Consider the following 20,089-nt stretch of genomic DNA (forward strand, 5'->3'; position numbering starts at 1 on the left):
TTTGATTTGTGTCTTTCATTCATTGCCCTTTCTTCAATTAAGTCACGTAACATCTGATCTATGTAATTACGTACTCAATGAGTATATGAGAAGAGGACTAATCCAACCAAAAAAAAACAGAGAAGAGGCTTTAATTTACCGAGCAAGCTAATGATTTAGAATTTGTTAATTATCAAATTATTTACCGAGCATGCTTTAATTCCTTATTTCACTGGTTGATATGTTTATTGAATTTACTAGTAAAGCCGTTTTTTAGGGTGTGCAAGACGAACTATCGAATAGGATCTCAAATTTTTTACGGTTAAATTATAACTAAGTAGAGTTTCATAAATCTTTACCATTATTAAAATGGAGTTAAAAAGGACTTTTAATTATTTTGTCATAGTTGAACTATAACTAACCTACCCAGAGGCTCTAAAAAATTGAGACGACTATGTCATCTACTACCACATCCTTCAACTATATTAAGACGTCTACAGTACTCCACTTCTCAAAATAAATTTCCTAAATGCTCTACATTAAAAAAAAGAAATCTCCAATATCAATTTTTTTCATATTTTAATAGGGGAAAAAAGAGTTACTCTATATACTTTCGTCCATTCAGGTAAAGACTATTGAGGCTTGCTATTTTGACACCCAAATCATACACCTTATACATACACCTTCTAAAATACAGCTACAACATGTGTTTATTTGTCTTAGAAAAATAAAAAATAATTATTAAATATACTAAAAAGAACAAAATGGTATGAAATACGGTGTAAGTTGTCACATGTGGTGTATGAATATCAATTCTCTTATTTTTTTCCCTTTTTTTTTAATTTTATAGTATTTTAATTTAATTATATAATTAATATATTTAATATTATGTGTTTTAATAATAATTTAATTAATTTAGTAATAAAATAATTTTTCTAATGTTAATATTTTTTATCAATTTTTTAATAATAAAAAATTATAAAACATTTTAAAATAGAAAAAAAACATAACTACTAAATATTGAAAAATGCATAATTAATATTAATATGATGAAGGGTTACAATAAAAAAAATGAAACATTATACAAAGATTATAATGTTGTTGCATTAAGCAAACACCGGTCCACACATGTGAGCTTTGAGCTGATGTTTGCTCTTATCTTGATCAGATGGAGAACTCTTTGATGAAGAATTTTTGTCATGTTGTGGTGCATTTAAGGGTGTTACAATATCTTAAAAATTGGAAAAAGGAACAGATCACCCTCAAAATCATAATTCAAAATATCTTCCTCGATTAGAAATCATAAGTTTGTTCAATTGAAGGGGCATAGATGTCTTCATATGTGGATGTTACACGTTATTGAGAGGATGAAGGGTTAAAGTTTTGTTGTTAGACTCCACAGTTGCACTTCGTCATCTATGTCGCAGGATCATCGAAAACACGACTCAAACATGATTTCTCCCAGCATCATGAAGCTAATTAATCGTGATACTTTAATAAAAGTGAAGTTTATCATCGCCCATATTTATGAGAAATACAAGTATATAATATCATACTAGAAAGTATGGATTGCAAAGAACAAATTAATCGAATTTATATATTGGAATTGGGAGACATTCCACGATGGTTGTTAATCATGAAACATATGTTCTTGGAACTATAATAGAACTACAAATACTTTCTACATTTTCAAACGAGGAAACATTACTCGGTGATCGTCAGATCTTCCATCGTCTATTTTGGACTTTCAACCATGCATTAACGGATTTTCATACTACAAACCCGTTGTGCAGGTTGATGGAACATGGTTGTGTGGTAAGTATAGGATGGACATTGTTAATGCTTGTTGCACAAGATGAGAACGAAAAAAATTTACCAATAGCTTTTTCATTGGTAGAAGGCGGGACAAGAAAAGTTCTTGGAGTTTTTTCCTTAAACATTCAGGATCGCACGTCAGCTCCCTAAGCCAACCTTTGTTTGATATTTGAAAGACATGAATTGATAAATAATGCATATAATGGTCCTGAAAATGGATGGTAATATTCTCCATTTGCACATGTGTATTGTATCAGGCACATTGCACAAAATTTCATGAGTGAGATCAAAGACAGTGAACTTCACAAAAAAGTTTTCAACATGAGTAACAATCTATATTTACTCTTACTACTACAATTTATACCACTATTCATCTACTTATCTTTGTATATTTTAAATAGTAATCCCAACCTTTAATTATTTCATGGACCATGAAACATAATCTCGGATTAGGTCTAACCCCATAGATGTAAACATTGTTATTTTATTTTTATATATAGTAGCGTCTTATATGTTAAAAAAACGTGCACTGGTCAAGCGTTGTTTCTGTCGGGAATTAAACTCGGTATTTCTCGAATGTCGTCCTTCGCAGAAACTCGATTGCCACTCGAGCCCAAGCGTTTGGTTTGGATATTTGTTGACTTTTCTCAATATAGATGTAAGCCATATTAACATGTAGCATTTTACAATTAAATCACATTATCTCAAACATATGAGATCATCCTTCAAAATACATTGCAGTGCAATTTAGGATCATGTAATTATAATTGATTCAATATATAGAAATAATATTTTTATTTATTTATTTATTTATGGTATCATGTAATAAATTTTGATTTAGTCATTCACGTTGTTTTTTTGTTTTTCCCTCTCTAGTTTGAATACTAGAATTTGAATACACGCAATTGTTAGTTCAAACAGTCTTAAACCCCATAAGTTGAAATATAATCATTTACGTATCATTTATGATAATATTCATAAATCAATTGATCCTGACCGTTAATCTCGAAGTTTATTTTAGTCATTCAAGTTTAAAATGTTCATATTTGTTTTTTAATTCTTTAAATTATATCATTTTAATTTTTTTTTATCTAATTAATAACCAAAAAAATTCAAAATTAAAGTTTAAATTTACGCCTAATTATGTTAGTATATTTTTGAAAAATTAAAAAATCAATATAACATTTTTAAATTAAGGAAACAAAATAAACTCCAAAATTAACAAGGAAAAGAAATATTAAACCAAAAATACATAATGTTAAGTTAAAATCTTTAAATCTAAATCCCCCATTGTAAAATTCGGTTGGATTCTAAAATTCCAACGTCATTTTTTAATTTTCAAAAGGACTACTTAAAAATTAGAAGAAAAGCAATAAAAAACTTATATTTTCTATAACGCCCGATAGAATGAATGGTATTAAAAATTGTTTAAGTATCACGAGAACTTGATAATCATTTTTAAAGAGTTCAGAGACCAAATATAAAAAATAAAATTTAGTTTAAGGACCTATTTTCAACCTATTAAGAAGTTCAAGAACCCAACTATAAATTACAAATTTCTTAATTCAAATACCTATTTAAAATTCTGAAATAAATTAGTGTAATTAATTTTTTTTTCCAAACTAACATTCTGCAATCACATTTTTTTATCCAGTTGATCAAATGCTATCACATTTTTTTATATCGATTTGAGCTATATTATGAAGAGGGAAAAGAAACAGGCAACCATAAAAAGTCACAACACCGCCAGATAGTTCTGAATCTTGATAACACACCATAGACCGTGGTATCAAACCACTTATTTTAAAGCAGTACATAAACGTCAAATTTGGAAACACAGTGCTCTAATGTAAGAAGACAAAGCTAATGAATATTGCCAGCAAACTTCACAGAATTAAACTAGAAAACCAAGATTAAGTCCATAGCTTGGTTATTATTGTAGATTAAAAATAAAATATGCTCAACTTGGTCTGTCTATGGATGCCAAAATAGTACAGTTGTGTTTCACCTGCATCAGGAATGGGGAGGCATAACATCAGACAGGGACAAGCACCTAAAGCTTTGATGATAATCCGTTCTGAATCGGCTTCGAAGAAGCACCATTATCCTTGATGTCAGTGTCTTTAGATTCCGCTTCACATGAATTAGGCGGGACATCTATTGCAGGGGAACAATTGAAGAATCCATGAGGCTGCACAGATGAAGGGAACTTAATACGTCAGACAATTGGAAAAACTCTAGATGAACATAAATACATTAAAATAAACAAATCCAATCTCCAAAAATAATTGAGACCAAAAAAACAGATGAAAAAAGTCATCATGTGAAGATCAATAGTCGTTTGATAGAAAATGTGTTTTCTACCAAAAAATTTCAAAAACAAAAACAACTCAACAATTCTTGATATTCTTTGCATTCAAGCATTTTATAATAACATTGAAAAAATAAAAAGCATGAGCAACAAAGCACCATATCAAGTAATTCAAGAGAAAAAGCAAACGCCAGATTAATCAGGCTCTTAGAATAAGTCAATGAAAACAGTAATCCAAGTTATTACCATGAGCATAAAACCAATGTGTTCTACTGGCATAACAGGCCAGTCTTCTAGACGAGGGACGTGTGTGATTCCAAATACATACCTGAAAATATAACAGTTAGTCTGGAGAAGGCAAAATGTGAATACATTTCTGGGAACATAAACTGAACTGGTAAACTTGTGTGGGTTCTATTTTTAATAAAACAAGTAAACACATAATAGGCTATTGCTTTGTGGAGTTACAGGGTTTAATGCATTGTTGCTGATACAAGATTACTTATTTAGCATTGCAAATTTTATAAAACATGAAATTAAAATCCTGAGCATGTCAATCATGCCCGGTATTCAGGTGTGTATGTTAGTGTTTGTGTGTGTGTGAGAGAGTTTGAGAGAGAAAGAGAGATAGAGGACCAAAGAACTATATTGGTTTCTTCCAAAGGCCGGTTTTGCTTAATCCATGTAGCAAGTCCTTCACCAGCTCGCGGATTTTGATTGGGAAATTCTCCTCCAGGAAACATTTCATCTCGTGAATATGATGTTACCCAAACATTATGCTTCAAGAAAGCAGCCCTTCTTAAAAATTTGGCCTCAGAACCTGCCAATGGCAAGCAGTTTGAGCCTGGCACCAGCTTGTAGCCTGTTAATTGTCCAGTTCTGTTGCCGGTTCTTGTGTTCCTAACCTGAAGTATTATTATCAAAAAGTTACTTCACGGAGTCAATTTGTTAGAAGCATGGTTTAACACAATTTATAGTGCTCTAGTCTTCCATGATAGAAGCAAAGTCCAAAACCAGATATCAAACAGTTGTAAGTATTTTCCAGGAGAAAGAACCAAGCACAAAAATTTCTCGAGTATGAAAGATATCTATTTGGAATTCAAACTTATGAAGAATTGATAAAAACATAGACACCAAATTCACACATACACTAGTAATAATTTAAGAATGTGAAAGTGATTGAAAGTAACCGCATGCGTCAGCATCAGTGTTGTGTTGCTGTTCAACATAACACATCAGACACGCTACAAAGTTTCCGACAGTACTTACTTTTTCATAAGAAAAAATAACTTTTCAAATACTATAAAAGAAATTGCTGCAAACAAGAATTCAATAGCTTGACGAAGTAGTAAATTATGAAATCTTAGTAAGAAGTTGGTTGTAAGATAAAGGGGAGACTTACAACCCAATGTCGAGCAGTCAAAGGATTGCAATCACGCATTGCTTCGGATTCAGATTTGAGCAAAGTCTCTTCAGCATAGAACGCATTATGGTGAATATTATTTTCACCAGGTTCTTCAACTTTCATATTGACCTCCACAACCTACAAAACATATTGAAAGAGTAAAGGCACTAGCCAAGCTGTATGTTTTATTGGGCACAGTGGATGTCCGTTCATATATGAAGAACTAAAAACAAAATACGAAAGTAGCTAACCCAGTTGTTTCAGTGTTAAAAATTGGCTACATAAAGACTAGAAGGGTAAATTTAGCGACTAAATCCAAAGTACCTGATTCAAAGCTTCACCCGGTCTAGAATCAACAGACATGTCCATGCGAGCAACAAAAAAGTGTTGATGAACTGGAGCATATAGACCTGGTGCAATCATGGTTCCATATTTTCGATATTCTCCAGGCATCAAGGCTCCTAAGCTGAGAATTCCAGTCAGCTTGACTTCAGCTTCAATCTTTCCATCCTGGAACAACATATGCCATCATTTTCAACAGAGTTAAATACAATACCAGGAAGGTTGCAGAAAACAGAGAAACACCCAATATACCAGTACTTCATGAAAAGCATTACAAGAACCGTTTATAAAATGCCGACAGTATCTTCTAGCAAAAACTAACAAGGTACACAAGGTCATTTATATGCACAGTCTCTCAATAGTTTACAGAATGCTCAGAGACTGGATATTGGTGAATTTATGTAATAACTGAAACCTGATCAATTCAAAATTGCATTAATTTCAGTATGTTTATCTCTTATACAGATGATACCCTACTTGCCTGATAAAAGTGCCAAAAAAAGGCGTACTCATAGTTGGCCACCGTGCATACAAAAGAAACTGAAAGTCTTCTAGACCTTCGGACTTCGGCTAAGCCAGTTCTCCAGTCTTGATGCTTCCAGAGAATCCCATGATCCTCTTCATGCAAACATACACAATTTTCTATAGTTTCTACTCCACCCGTGAAATTTGTGAAGTGAGCATCAAAATATTTGATGTAGCCCAAACAATCACATCCCTGTAAAACAAATTTTGCCTTTAGACAAATGGGAATCCAGCCAAAAAGATAAGATGCCAGACCAAACAAATACAAGAGAACAAATATATTAGTCTAAAACCTTTTTGAGGGAATGTGCATTTTTTCCCAAGCCATCTTCCCCAGCATCAAAAGCATTTTTCCTATAATGAGGCTCGTTTGGATCTCCATAGGGTACAACCATCTCCACAAAACTCAGCCTATGAGCAACCGGCCTTCTCCCTCGACTACCATCAACATATGCAACAGAATAGATGATCAAACCTTCTTTGGGTGTGAATCCAATACGCAAATTCCACTGTTGGCAGAGAAAAAACCATAATATATCAAATTTAGTTAATATTAGTTAATATGCATCTACTCTTTCGACATTCCAGACACAAATTAATAAGTAATTTAACATAAAAAGTTCTACCTTCTGCCATTCAACAAAATAGCCGTTGACACGAAAGCTTGGACCTTCAGGCTGAACAATTTGTAAAGGTTTTACATCACTTCTATCGGAGCCACCTCTGGATTCACCGGGAGTATAGTTTCTCAAGGGATCAACAGGAGGCAAAGGAACAAGTTTACGGTCTTCAAACTCTATCACCACCATGTTTTGCATATCAACAAGGACATAGATACCCTCGATTGGGCGGGCATAACCATTTTCCATAGGGCAGTCACTCTCAGATCGACAAAATAGGAGTGGTTTGGCAAGTCTTCTGCCAGGAGCATCAGCTTCACTGTGATATCCAACGCACCTGTAGTAGAGTTATGAACACACATACAAGTTAAAATGCAAAGAAAAATAGTAGCAATGTCTCCAGACAAGAAAGCTAACAACAATGGACAGCCAGATAAAATACCAGGGATCAACCATTACAAGATCCATGTCTTCAATACCCCTTTTCTTCATAGCTTCTATAAAAGGGGGGAAACTTTTAACAACAGCCTCGCATTCTGCATATTCCTCAGCATCCTATAGATATAGAGAACATTATAGATTTAAAAAACGTTTTTTTATTACATAATGAGCTCGCACTAAAACCATAGATTGAGCAAATTTGGATCAACTTCTTGCAAAAATTTAGTGTTTGTGACAAAAAAATTAGATGGATAGTCTTATGCTTTGGCAAACCAAAAAATTAAGAAAATAAATAAGATCCTTAATAGGTTGAAACCAGGTTGTTAGGTAGAGAACATAACCCCAACCCGCCAAAATCAGCAGGGCAGCCGGGCGAACAAACTGACCCAGAAGTTCGGGATGGTTTTGCCGCCCTTACTCTTGATCCTTATACTGTTGAGGGAAAGAAAAATTGCAATAACAAGCAAGGGTTACAAATAAAATTAAAGCTCGGAAGGAAGATATAACATTACCATTGGAGGCTGAACATCAGGAACAACACGTGATGAAATTACTTTTCCACGATGATGGCCACCCCGAGTTACTGCATGAACTTGCGATAATTCAACAATCCACAGAGCGGTCACATTTGATTTCTTATTGTAAACAACAAGTCTAGCACATCTTGGAGGGAGTTTAGTGGGAATTACAGGGCCCCCTTTACTTCTAGGAAGTAATGATGGTTGGAAAGGTGGAAAAAAATAAGCGTCTGCCAGTGCAACAACATTTTTATCTGGTTCCAGCAAAACTACTTCAATGAAGCGCATACTATCCCTAAGCTGTAAGATATAAAGACAATTGGGGAGGAGAAGACTCATCATATGTAATCACCTTTTCAATACAAAATCCATTCTCTAATAATATACAAATTATCCAATATACATATCCATATATACTATTTTAAACAAAATAAAAATACATAGCATAGCTAACAACCTCTGGAGTGGCTCCAGCAGCCCTCACAGTTGCCACTGCCACAGAAATTTCTGCCGCAGTTAAAGGGTCCAAAGGATGGCTTGACTGAGGCCTTGTCATTGAAGGGATTCCTGTCCAAGTTAATATAGTATCAAATGTAAGAACAAATGAAAACAAACAGAACCTACATTCAATAACCAGCATACAACAACAACAACAACCACCAAGTCTTATCCGATTAAGCAGACTCGGCTACATGGATCAATTTTTGCCATACTATTCTATCTAGGACCATACTTTTATCCAAATCGTCAATCTCAAGATCTTTCTTAATAACTTCTCTTATAGTCTTTCTAGGTTTTTCTCTTTAATAACTTGCATACAAATGAAAAAAAAAAATGGATAGAACTTCTTATCAGCACCAACTCCAGTGATCCAGTAAGCTAAACATATTACAATCAGTTGCTTCATATACAAAAACAATTTTTGCTAAGTCGGAACTTAAACCAGCGTCTTGCAAACAAATTGGAGTAGCAGTCAGCAAAGTTTTTCTTCATAATTAATTTCACATATATTAATTAACAATTTATATGGTGAAATTTGCATATAACATATCTAGCTAGTCGCAAGATTAAAGAAACAATTAAAAAAAATCATTTCTATGAATCTAAATATTCATACATGCAAGTTTACCACCTATGATCCTTCAACATATACACAACAAAATGAAGTTATTAATCAGAGAATATCGTATCAACTTATTAATTTAATTTAGTTTAGTGTAATTCAAAAGGAGTGAAGTAAGTTGTTATACCCTTAGCAGAAGGGACATTGGTGGGATTCGATTCAGGAATCGAATCGATTGCACGAATCAAGGCAACAGTGTTAGGGAGGCAATCCGATTTGACGGCGGCGGCAGGAGCGGCGGCTAAGCGGGAAGAGTCGCGAGGGGGACAACAAGGAGAAGGCGATGGTGACGTCGTCTTTTGCGAAGCTGAGGCCATTGCAAAGGATTCGCTATTTCGCCGATTCCAGCACCACAATAGGTATCAAGACAGTACACTGACATGCAGGTAGGGCAAATCACCCTCTTCCACCGCAAAACGTGAAATCTGCAACACACAGTAACGATAAAGAACGAAAACCAGAAAGTTAGAAAGAAAGAAAGAACTTTCACCAGACTCAAAGACGTGAAGAACTGAAGTTCAGTATAGATATATAGCGAAACAAGTGTCACGTGTTTGTGTGTACTTTTCACTCCACTATCATCTTTTTTTTCCTTTTTCAGTTATCTTTTTATTAATATTAGTGGTGATTGGCCAGGATTTATTAGGAAAATTACAGTGAGAATGTGAGATCATTTGATGTTAGAATTGACCCCGAATCAATCGTGAATGATTAAAATATTATAATGATTAAAATATTATAATGAATAATTATAATGAATAATAAGATAAGGGTGAGGTGGATATTACTGGCAGTAGTGACGAGTTAGTGTAAACGACAGTGATATGAGAGGAAATGAAATTAAAAAGAGGAGAGTTGTTGGGAGGGAACTTATCAATGGAAAATGGGATCTATAATACGATAAGTAGGTGGGGGATCTATAAAAATTTTACAAACTCCAAACGAATAGAACGATAGAAGTAATAGGCAAATTTGAGAGGACAACCTCGGCATTTTCTTTGATGTGATGTTCACCAAAGAAGACGAAAAAGGAAATTATATTACTATAGATACGGGTTTACGTCATAATCAAGGTGAGGGAGTGGGTAAAAATGGAATATTACATTACTAGTAGAGTACTACGATTATGTTCAATTCATAAAATTTGGAGGATATTGAAAGGAAAGTGTTTGTGAAAATATTTTTTATTTTAATTTTATTTGTTAAAAATAACTATAATAAAATATTTCTTGCATCTTAATTTACAAAATGTTGTGGACATTTAAAAAAATGTAATTGATTTAAGCAAAAAACTTAAATATAATTCTTTATGTATGATTTATACTATTTTCAAATGAAAATTTAATAGTGTATAATTTTTTCTTACACATAAATAATGTTTTCCTATTTTTACTTCTTAAACAATATTTAAGTACATTTATTATATTTTCACTAAAAAATAGTACTCCCTCCGTTTTTTATTATAAGTCGTTTTAATCTTTTCACACAGATTAAGAAAAATAATAATTGTTGTATGAAAATGAGAAATTATGAAGGTTTTTACAAAATTATCCTTCATTAATGACATTTGGAAAATAAATTTATATAATTAAAAGGAGAGAGAATAATAAATATTTAAGGATATAATAGGAAAAATAGCATTAATTATTCATTGGAATGGTAAAGCGACTTATATTTAAATACAAATTTTTTCTCCAAAACAACTTATAATAAAAAACGGAGGGAGTATAAACTACACATAAAGAGAAAATTTTTTTTAAAATAACCATGTATTAAAAAAAATTACCCAAATAACCACGTTTCGAAAAAAATTACGCAAATAACCAGGTTTCTGAAACCCTTAACACCAATGCGCCATCTCACATGGCTTATTCCCTTTTTTTTAGTCCTAGGCGCCATCTGACATGGCACACTCAGTCCCAATAAGCCATGTCAAATGGCGCCTCCCTTCAACTTTTAGGAGGAGGAGCCATCTCATATGGCGCCTCCTTGTATATTTTTGTTCAATTTTCCATTTGAAAATGCACCAAGGCGCCATCTGAGATGGCTTATTGCAGAAAAGTTGTACATAGGAGCCATCCCAAATGACGCCTCCCTTCATCTGATACAATGGTGGCGCCATCTCACATGGCGCCTTGGTGTCAATGTTTTCTGAAACTTGGTTATTTACGTAATTTTTTCCGAAGTATGGCTATTTGCGTAATTTTTCTCTAATAAATGGTTATTTAAAAAAAAATTCCATAAAGAGTTATATCTAAATTTTTTTCTTGATTAAATACGGAAAGAAAACATATATGAAATTTATAATATTATTTTTAATTAATTATATAAAAAAGAAAAATTAAAAAAAGTTTAAAAAAGAAAATTTATTATCTTAATAACAAATAATCACACATATATTAGAAAAACTTTATTAATCTTGCATTTGAATTGTAAAACAAATTATAATTTAATAAAAATATTCCAAAGTGAAAACCTCAAAAATATTATTTTAAAATTAATTAACTTTTATATATATATATATAGGGGACGACTTAAGTGAGAACACTTGGTTATTATGAGAAATGAGAACAATGAATCACGACCATTAAAATTTGATTTTATTGATTTTAATGGACTAGATTGGTTTCTATTTCTATGTTGATTTAAAATAAATATTAAGGATCATAGAAAGAGAAACTAATCCAGTCCATTAAAATCAAGAAAATTAAAATTTAATGGTCGTGATTCATTGTTCTCATTTCTCATAATAACCAAGTGTTCTCACCTGAGTCGTCCTATATATATATATATATATATATATATATATATATATATATATATATATATATATATATATATATATATATATATATATATATATATAGAGAGAGAGAGAGAGAGAGAGAGAGAGATTTTCATTGTTCTCATTTCTCATAATAACCAAGTGTTCTCACCTGAGTCGTCCTATATATATATATATATATATATATATATATATATATATATATATATATATAGAGAGAGAGAGAGAGAGAGAGGGCATATCATATGAGAATGACATATTTATATGAGAATGAATCTGAACCATTGGATTTTAAAATAAATGGTGGAGATTATGGGTGAATCTTTTTTCTCTCTCTCCTACTTCATTTATTTCAAGATGCAAGAGAGAGAGAAAAAAAAGATTCACCCATAATCTCCACCATTTATTTTAAAATTCAATGGTTCAGATTCATTCTCACATTCTCATATAAATATGTCATTCTCATATGATATGCCCTATATATATATATATATATATATATATATATATATATATATATATATATATATATATATATATATATATATATATATATATATATATATATATATATATATATATATATATATATGGCATATCATATGAGAATGCATTTTTTAAATGAGAATGTGAGAATGAATCTGAACCATTGAATTTTAAAATAAATGATTGAGATTATGTGTGAATCTTTTTTTCCTCTCTCCTACATCATTTATTTTAATAATGGAGTAGAGAGAAAAAAGATTCACACATAATCTCCACCATTTATTTTAAAATCCAATGGTTAAGATTCATTCTCACATTCTCATATAAAAAAGACATTCTCATATATATGCCCTCAATATAATATATATATATATATATATATATATATATATATATATATATATATATATATATATATATATATATATATATATATATATATATATATATATATATATATATATATATATATATATATATATATATATATATATATATATATATATATATATACACACACACACACACACACATACATGATTGTCGATTCCTTTTTAAGGTGAGAGGGCTTGAGTCTTTTCATGATGGCCTTGATCTTATTTTGATCCCTTTTTTATGGAGCACGAAGCCTCAGAAATTCCCGCCCTGCACACAAAAAACGCACTTAAGAGAATTCATTTTCAGACCATACTTCCTCATTCTTTCAAATGATTGTCGAAGATGTCAATATGACTTTTTCTTGAAACAGACTTAACAACCATATCATCAATGTAAATTTGCATAAATGTTTCGATAAAATCATGAAAAATTGAGTTTATTGCTCTTTGATAGGTTGTCCCAGCATTTTTTAGGCCAAAAGGCATCACCACCCATTCATAGGTGCCTAATGCGCTAGGTCATCGAAATGCAGTTTTTGGGATATCTTTATCGGTAATAAAGCTCTGATTATAACCGGAGTATCCGTCAAGCATATTCAAGTACTCATGTCCTGCAGCAAAATCTACTAACATTTCCGCCACATGCATTGGATACTCATCTTTTGGGGTTGCAGCATTTAAGTCTTTAAAATCTATGCACACCCTAAGACTGCCATTTTTCTTTATGATTGGAACTATATTGGCAATCCATTCAACATACCTGGTTGTTTGAATAAAGTTGTAACGGATAAGCCTTTCGACCTCCTATTTGATTTTCAAAAAAACCTCAGGTGCGAAACGCCTCGGGGTCTGCTTGACTGGCTTTTTCCGAAGCTTGATTGGCAGCTTTACTTTGACGAGATCTTTGCTTAAACCTGGCATTTCTTTGTAATCCCACGCGAAACAGTCCTTGAACTCTTTCAACAGTTGGATTACTTCGGCCTTGAGTTGACGGTTGATGTTAACGTTGATGTATGTTGGCCTCTCGATCGTCTCTTCGCCCAAGTCTATCTCTTCAAGCGGGTCCTGCGCTAGCATCTAGGTATTGTTTTCCAACAGATCTTTCTCGAAACCCAAAGGCTCGTTATCATAGATGGCGTCGAGCCTCTATCCTTGTACCTTATCTTGAACCTTATCAGGCGGTTCAGGATCAAAGTCCTTGCCAGGACCTATGAGTTGTCTTCATCATGTTTGGCTTCGACAACCATATATTTTACTTCGGCCTCCAAAACTATTTTTAGTTTGTTTTCTGTCACATAGGTCAAAATCTTTCTCAATGTCTCGGATTCAGACATCGTCACTAAATTCACTTCCCTAACTAGTTGGTTAGATATCCTAAATCCTCGCATAACTTAGGTCTTCAGTACCTACAACCTGCCGATCCCACTGAAAACCTTGAGTGGGATGTAGGTAAAGGGAACAATATGCATTGTCTTCGGGTGAAAATGCAAATTTGGCAGGATTGCAAGGTGCAATATTTGCCAAGTTCCTGTCAAAATGACGCCTCTCGACATGGGTGACCTCTGCCATAAAGTAGCTTTTGTCGACTTCGATATTCTCCACAATTTCTTCGTCGCACCAGATAGTTATCCTCTGGTGCATCGAAGATGGCACTACTCCTATGTTGTATATCCACTCATGGCCCAACAACAAATTGTAATTGGCATTCAATTCGACCAGCATAAACATGGTTGGTCTGGTTATGGTGCCAATTGTTAGATCAACCTGGATAACTCTCAAGGTTGTTCCCATTTTGCCTTCATAGTTCGACAAAACCATGTTATGAGATTTTGTGTCCATGTCAGTCTTTCCCATCTTCTTCAAGATAGTGTGCGGTATTAAGTTCATTGTCGCTATGCCATCAACTAGATTATTGTTGATGGGCATATTTTCCACTTTTTCTCTCACGAAGAGAGGCTTCATATGGCTTTTCGTAGCCTTATCCAGCCTTTCAAAAAAGGCATTTTGCTCCTCTACACATCCATTATTCATGACATAATAGCATACTGGCCTATGTTTGGCCATTTCAGCATCTATGTTTTCTTATGGCTCTTCGACCTCTCTAATTTGGTTGTACTCCCTTAGTAAAACAGACACTGCATTACATGAAATGTCTAGGGAAGGCTCCAAATTTGTGTCAAAGTTATCAGTCAACATGGCATCTTCATTTCCTGCATCTTCGACCTTGTCCTCAAAATTCTCCTTTTCAAATAGCCTACTTACTCTTTTACTTTCTTTCTCTACATTCTTCCTATTATCCACTGGTACATTGCTAATTAACTCTGCAACCATCTTCTATTTGGCTTCTCTCTTAACCTTTCGCCTCCTTTGCTCCCTTCGTCACTGGGAGCGGGACATGGGGTTTTTCCCTTTGTAATTGTTTGAGCCATATGTTTGTTATTTCATGAATTGAAACTCCTTCCTATATTCCATAGAGGATCCTCTTCCAACTTCAAAAAATTTCCATTTAGCCTGGTCCTAGTCCCACCTATGAGCGGGCCTAACTAACTTCCCTTTTAGGGCTTCAGCAGTTGGCTTGAAAGAGAATTAGTTGTTCGCCCGCATCCTTGGTCCTCGTTGGTTCTGGTTCCTAGGCATTCCCCTCTTGTCGGAGGTGTATCTATTGTTCACATTCTTCATATTCCTTCTTTCCTTGATCCTTCTATATCCCTCGATGTTTTTAACAGCTTTTTTGTCAAAAATTCCACAGCATATCGGGCAAAGCATAACCTCTAATTTCTTTCGCTGATACCTGTAGAGGAACTCCAACAAACTTTTAACCTTCTTTGGGAAAGTCACTTGGTTGTATTCCTCTCGTCTTTTGGCCTCCTCGTCTATCTCCATCTCAGTTTTCTGAGGGACTTCAACCATATTGACATAAACAGCACCATCTTCAGTGATGCCCTTATCCTGTAAATTTACCACAAGGCCTTCAGTAATATTAGTCACTTAGTCAACATGTATGAAACCATCAGCGGTTTCTGTTGCCTTCAGCACTTGGGTGGAACCTTCAGTAGTTCCTTGTTTGACCATCGCTGCTTCGACCATAACCACCTCTTGGGCGCAATCCTCAATGACCACAACCATGTTAATTTCATATGGTTCAACGTAATGGGCCTCAGCTATTTGTAATGGATCAGCATCAATCTGTTAGAACAAGAATTGTTCTGATCAATAATCTTAGTTTTGATGATAACAATGTATATGAATTTTGCTCAAGATAATGTGGTACTCTAATCTTATGCAATTTCCTTTTCAGGAAATATATAAAGAGTATGCACAAATCAGCGCTAAGAAGCTTTGACTCAGAAGGTTCAGTATGCAACTTCAGCACATGGTCTGGCAAGACATCAGAAGATGGTCAAGCAGAATCAGAACATGGTCTATTAGAAGCATCAGAAGAACTTGAGTTCAGAAGCAGAAGCACTGAAGTCATGGAATCACGCGCTCTGCACCAAGCTGTTTGTACTCTGATGATTTTCAACGTAGTATTTACAAAGAACAAATCAGAATCAAGTACTAGATGGCAGGCTACGCTGACTGACAAAAGGAACGTTAGAAGCTATTAAAGGCATTGTCAGTAGTCACAGCAAAAGCAAGGCTCGAGGTAGTTGACAAAACAGTGAAACATTAAATGCAATGCTGTACGGAATACGCAAAGCATTAAATGCTCCCAACGGTCATCTTCTCAAAACGCCTATAAATATGAAGTTCTGATGAGAAGCAAGGTTACGAATCCTGAACGAATTCTGAATAAACTCATTTTGAAAAACTTGCTGAAGCGTTGTTCAAATCAAAGCTCAGAAACTTCATCTTCAACCTCACTACATTACTGTTGTAATACTTTAGTGAGTCTAAGCTTAAATCTGTAAGAGAAATATCACAGTTTGTGATTATCGCTTTTAAGAAGCAATTGTAACACTCTTAGAATTGATTACATTAATTTGTAAGTAACTAGAGTGATCAAGTGTTGATCAGGATACTCTAGGAAGTCTTAGCTTGTGTCTAAGCAGTTGTAATTAGAGTGATCACGTGGTGGTCAGGATACTCTAAGAAAGTCTTAGCTTGTGTCTAAGCATTTGTTCCTAGAGTGATCAGGTTGTGATCAGAAGACTCTAGAAGACTTAGAAGTTGTCTAAGTGGAAAACCATTGTAATCTGTTGCGATTAGTGGATTAAATCCTCAGGTGAGGTAAATCACTCCGTGGGGGTGGACTGGAGTAGTTTAGTTAACAACGAACCAGGATAAAAATACTTGTGCAAATTATTTTTATCTTACAAGTTTTTGAAACTACACTTATTCAAACCCCCCCTTTCTAAGTGTTTTTCTATCCTTCAATTGGCATCAGAGCGCCGGTTCTAAGGTGCAAGCACTTAACCGTGTTTAGAAAAGATTCAGGAAGAGAAAAACGCTTCAGTAAAAGATGGCTGGTGAAGTTCAAACAAATCCAACTGCATCTACATCTGGCTCTGCTGAGCAATACAATGGTAACAATGGTTATACTAGACCACCAGTATTTAATGGTGAAAATTTTGAATACTGGAAAGATAAACTGGAAAGTTACTTTCTTGGTCTGGATGCTGATCTATGGGATCTTCTGTTGAATGGTTACAAACATCCTGTTAAATTAGCTACTGGTGTAAGGCTCACGAGAAGCGAAATGACTGATGATCAAAAGAAAGATTTCAAAAATCATCACAAATGCAGGACTGTTTTGCTGAATGCTATCTCTCATGCTGAGTATGAGAAGATATCTAACAGGGAAACGGCCCATGACATATATGAGTTCTTGAAAATGACTCATGAAGGAAATGCTCAAGTTAAGGAGACCAAAGCTCTTGCACTAATCCAGAAGTACGAAGCCTTCAAGATGGAGGATGATGAAGACATTGAGAAGATGTTTTCAAGATTTCAAACTTTGACTGCTGGATTAAGAGTTCTGGACAAAGGCTACACCAAAGCTAATCATGTAAAGAAGATCATCAGAAGCTTGCCCAGAAGATGGGGCCCAATGGTGACTGCATTCAAGATTACGAAGAATCTGAATGAAGTTTCTTTGGAAGAGATGATCAGTGCCCTGAGGAGTTATGAGATTGAACTTGACGCAAATGAACCTCAGAAGAAAGGTAAGTCTGTTGCATTAAAATCTAATTTTAAAAAATGCACTAACGCTTTTCAGGTTGAAGAAGAAGATCCTGAAGAATCAGAATCTGAAGAAGAAGATGAACTGTCCATGATCTCCAGAAGGGTAAACCAACTCTGGAAGTGCAAGCAAAGGAAGTTCAGAGGCTTCAGAAGTTCAAAGAGATTTGAACGAGGAGAATCTTCTGGTGACAGAAGATCTGATAAGAAGAAGGTTGTCTGCTATGAGTGCAATGAGCCTGGACATTACAAGAACGAGTGTCCAAAACTTCAGAAGGAGAATCCCAAGAAGAAGTTTCATAAGAAGAAAGGTCTTATGGCAACATGGGATGATTCAGAATCAGAATCAGACTCTGAAGATGAGCAGGCAAATCTGGCACTAATGGCCACAATGGATGATGGATCAGAATCTACATCAGAATCAGATTCTGAAGAGGTATTTTCTGAACTATCTAGAGAAGAGTTAGTTTCCAGTTTAACAGAACTTCTGGAACTCAAGGCTCATCTTAGTATCAAATACAAAAAGCTGAAAAAGCAGTTTGAATTTGAAACTAAGAAGCTGGAATTGGAAAATTCTGAACTGAAGGAAAAAGTTTTAAATCTATCCAAAGATAGTGGATCTCCTTCGGAAACACAAAAATACATTCCTAGCATGAATCATATTCTGAAAGAATATGACTCGAGCTTCAGAAAGTTCTTATCTAGAAGTATTGGCAGAAGTCATCTTGCTTCTATGATATATGGTGTTTCTGGAAACAGAAGGTTTGGTTTTGGCTATGAGGGTGATACCTCACATAAATTTGAACCTATTGATGATCTGAAGATCACATACAAGCCATTGTATGATCAGTTCAAATATGGCCATGCTCATGATATTAGGCTCACTTCACATGCACAGAAGTTTAACACTGTTCACACCAAGAAGCATGTGACACATCCTAAGAAATATCATGCTGACAAACCTAAAGAATATCATGCTGTTCCTCCTGTTAAATATTTTGCTAAACCCAAGTTCAATCAGAACTTGAGGAGAACTAACAAGAAAGGACCCAAGAAATTGTGGGTACCTAAGGAAAAGATAATTTCTGTTGCAGATATCCTTGGCGGCAAAGAGGACAAAAAGCAAAATGTCATGATACCTGGACTCTGGGTGCTCGCGACACATGACGGGAAGAAGGTCTACATTCCAAGACCTGGTGCTTAAACCAGGTGGAGAAGTCAAGTTTGGAGGAGATCAGAAGGGCAAAATCATTGGCTCTGGAACCATAAGTCTTGGTAACTCTCCTTCCATAACTAATGTACTTCTTGTAGAAGGATTAACGCATAACTTATTGTCCATAAGTCAATTAAGTGACAATGGTTATGATATAATCTTCAATCAAAAGTCTTGCAAGGCTGTAAGTCAGAAGGATGGCTCAATCCTATTTACAGGCAAGAGGAAGAACAACATTTATAAGATTGATCTTTCTGATCTTGAGAAGCAGAAGGTGACTTGTCTTATGTCTGTTTTGAAGAGCAATGGGTCTGGCACAGAAGATTAGGACATGCTAGTTTGAGAAAGATTTCTCAGATTAACAAACTAAATCTGGTCAGAGGACTCCCAAATCTGAAATACAAATCAGATGCTCTTTGTGAAGCATGTCAGAAGGGCAAGTTCTCCAGACCTGCATTCAAGTCTAAGAATGTTGTTTCTACCTCAAGGCCGTTAGAACTCTTGCACATTGATCTGTTTGGCCCAGTCAAAACAGCATCTGTCAGAGGGAAGAAATATGGATTAGTCATCGTTGATGATTATAGCCGCTGGACATGGGTAAAGTTCTTGAAACACAAGGATGAGTCTCATTCAGTGTTCTTTGAATTCTGCACTCAGATCCAAACTGAGAAGGAGTGTAAAATCATAAAGGTCAGAAGTGATCATGGTGGTGAATCTGAGAACAAATTCTTTGAGAAGTTCTTCAAAGAAAATGGTATTGCCCATGATTTCTCTTGTCCTAGAACTCCACAGCAAAATGGAGTTGTAGAACGAAAGAATAGGACTCTACAAGAAATGGCCAGAACCATGATCAACGAAACCAATATGGCTAAGCACTTCTGGGCAGAAGCAATAAACACTGCATGTTATATTCAGAATAGAATCTCTATAAGACCTATTCTAAATAAGACTCCTTATGAATTGTGGAA

At 34.4% G+C, this 20,089-nt stretch overlaps 1 protein-coding gene across 1 annotated transcript; it reads right to left on the reverse strand.

Annotated features, from left to right (window-relative positions):
* Positions 1-3,545: 3,545 nt before the first annotated feature.
* LOC131640074 (amine oxidase [copper-containing] zeta, peroxisomal-like) lies at positions 3,546-9,644 on the reverse strand. Its single transcript, XM_058910484.1, has 12 exons — positions 9,207-9,644; positions 8,414-8,523; positions 7,951-8,256; positions 7,440-7,552; positions 7,004-7,334; positions 6,671-6,886; positions 6,334-6,570; positions 5,835-6,020; positions 5,508-5,648; positions 4,742-5,010; positions 4,352-4,433; positions 3,546-3,985 (listed from the first exon to the last, which is right to left on the reverse strand). The coding sequence occupies exons 1-12, from the start codon at positions 9,394-9,396 to the stop codon at positions 3,848-3,850; spliced, it is 2,319 nt and encodes a 772-aa protein (XP_058766467.1). The 5' UTR covers positions 9,397-9,644; the 3' UTR covers positions 3,546-3,847.
* Positions 9,645-20,089: the final 10,445 nt, after the last annotated feature.

The sequence above is a fragment of the Vicia villosa genome, unplaced genomic scaffold (genome assembly GCF_029867415.1).
Source record: "Vicia villosa cultivar HV-30 ecotype Madison, WI unplaced genomic scaffold, Vvil1.0 ctg.002927F_1_1, whole genome shotgun sequence".
NCBI classification, from domain to species: domain Eukaryota; kingdom Viridiplantae; phylum Streptophyta; class Magnoliopsida; order Fabales; family Fabaceae; genus Vicia; species Vicia villosa.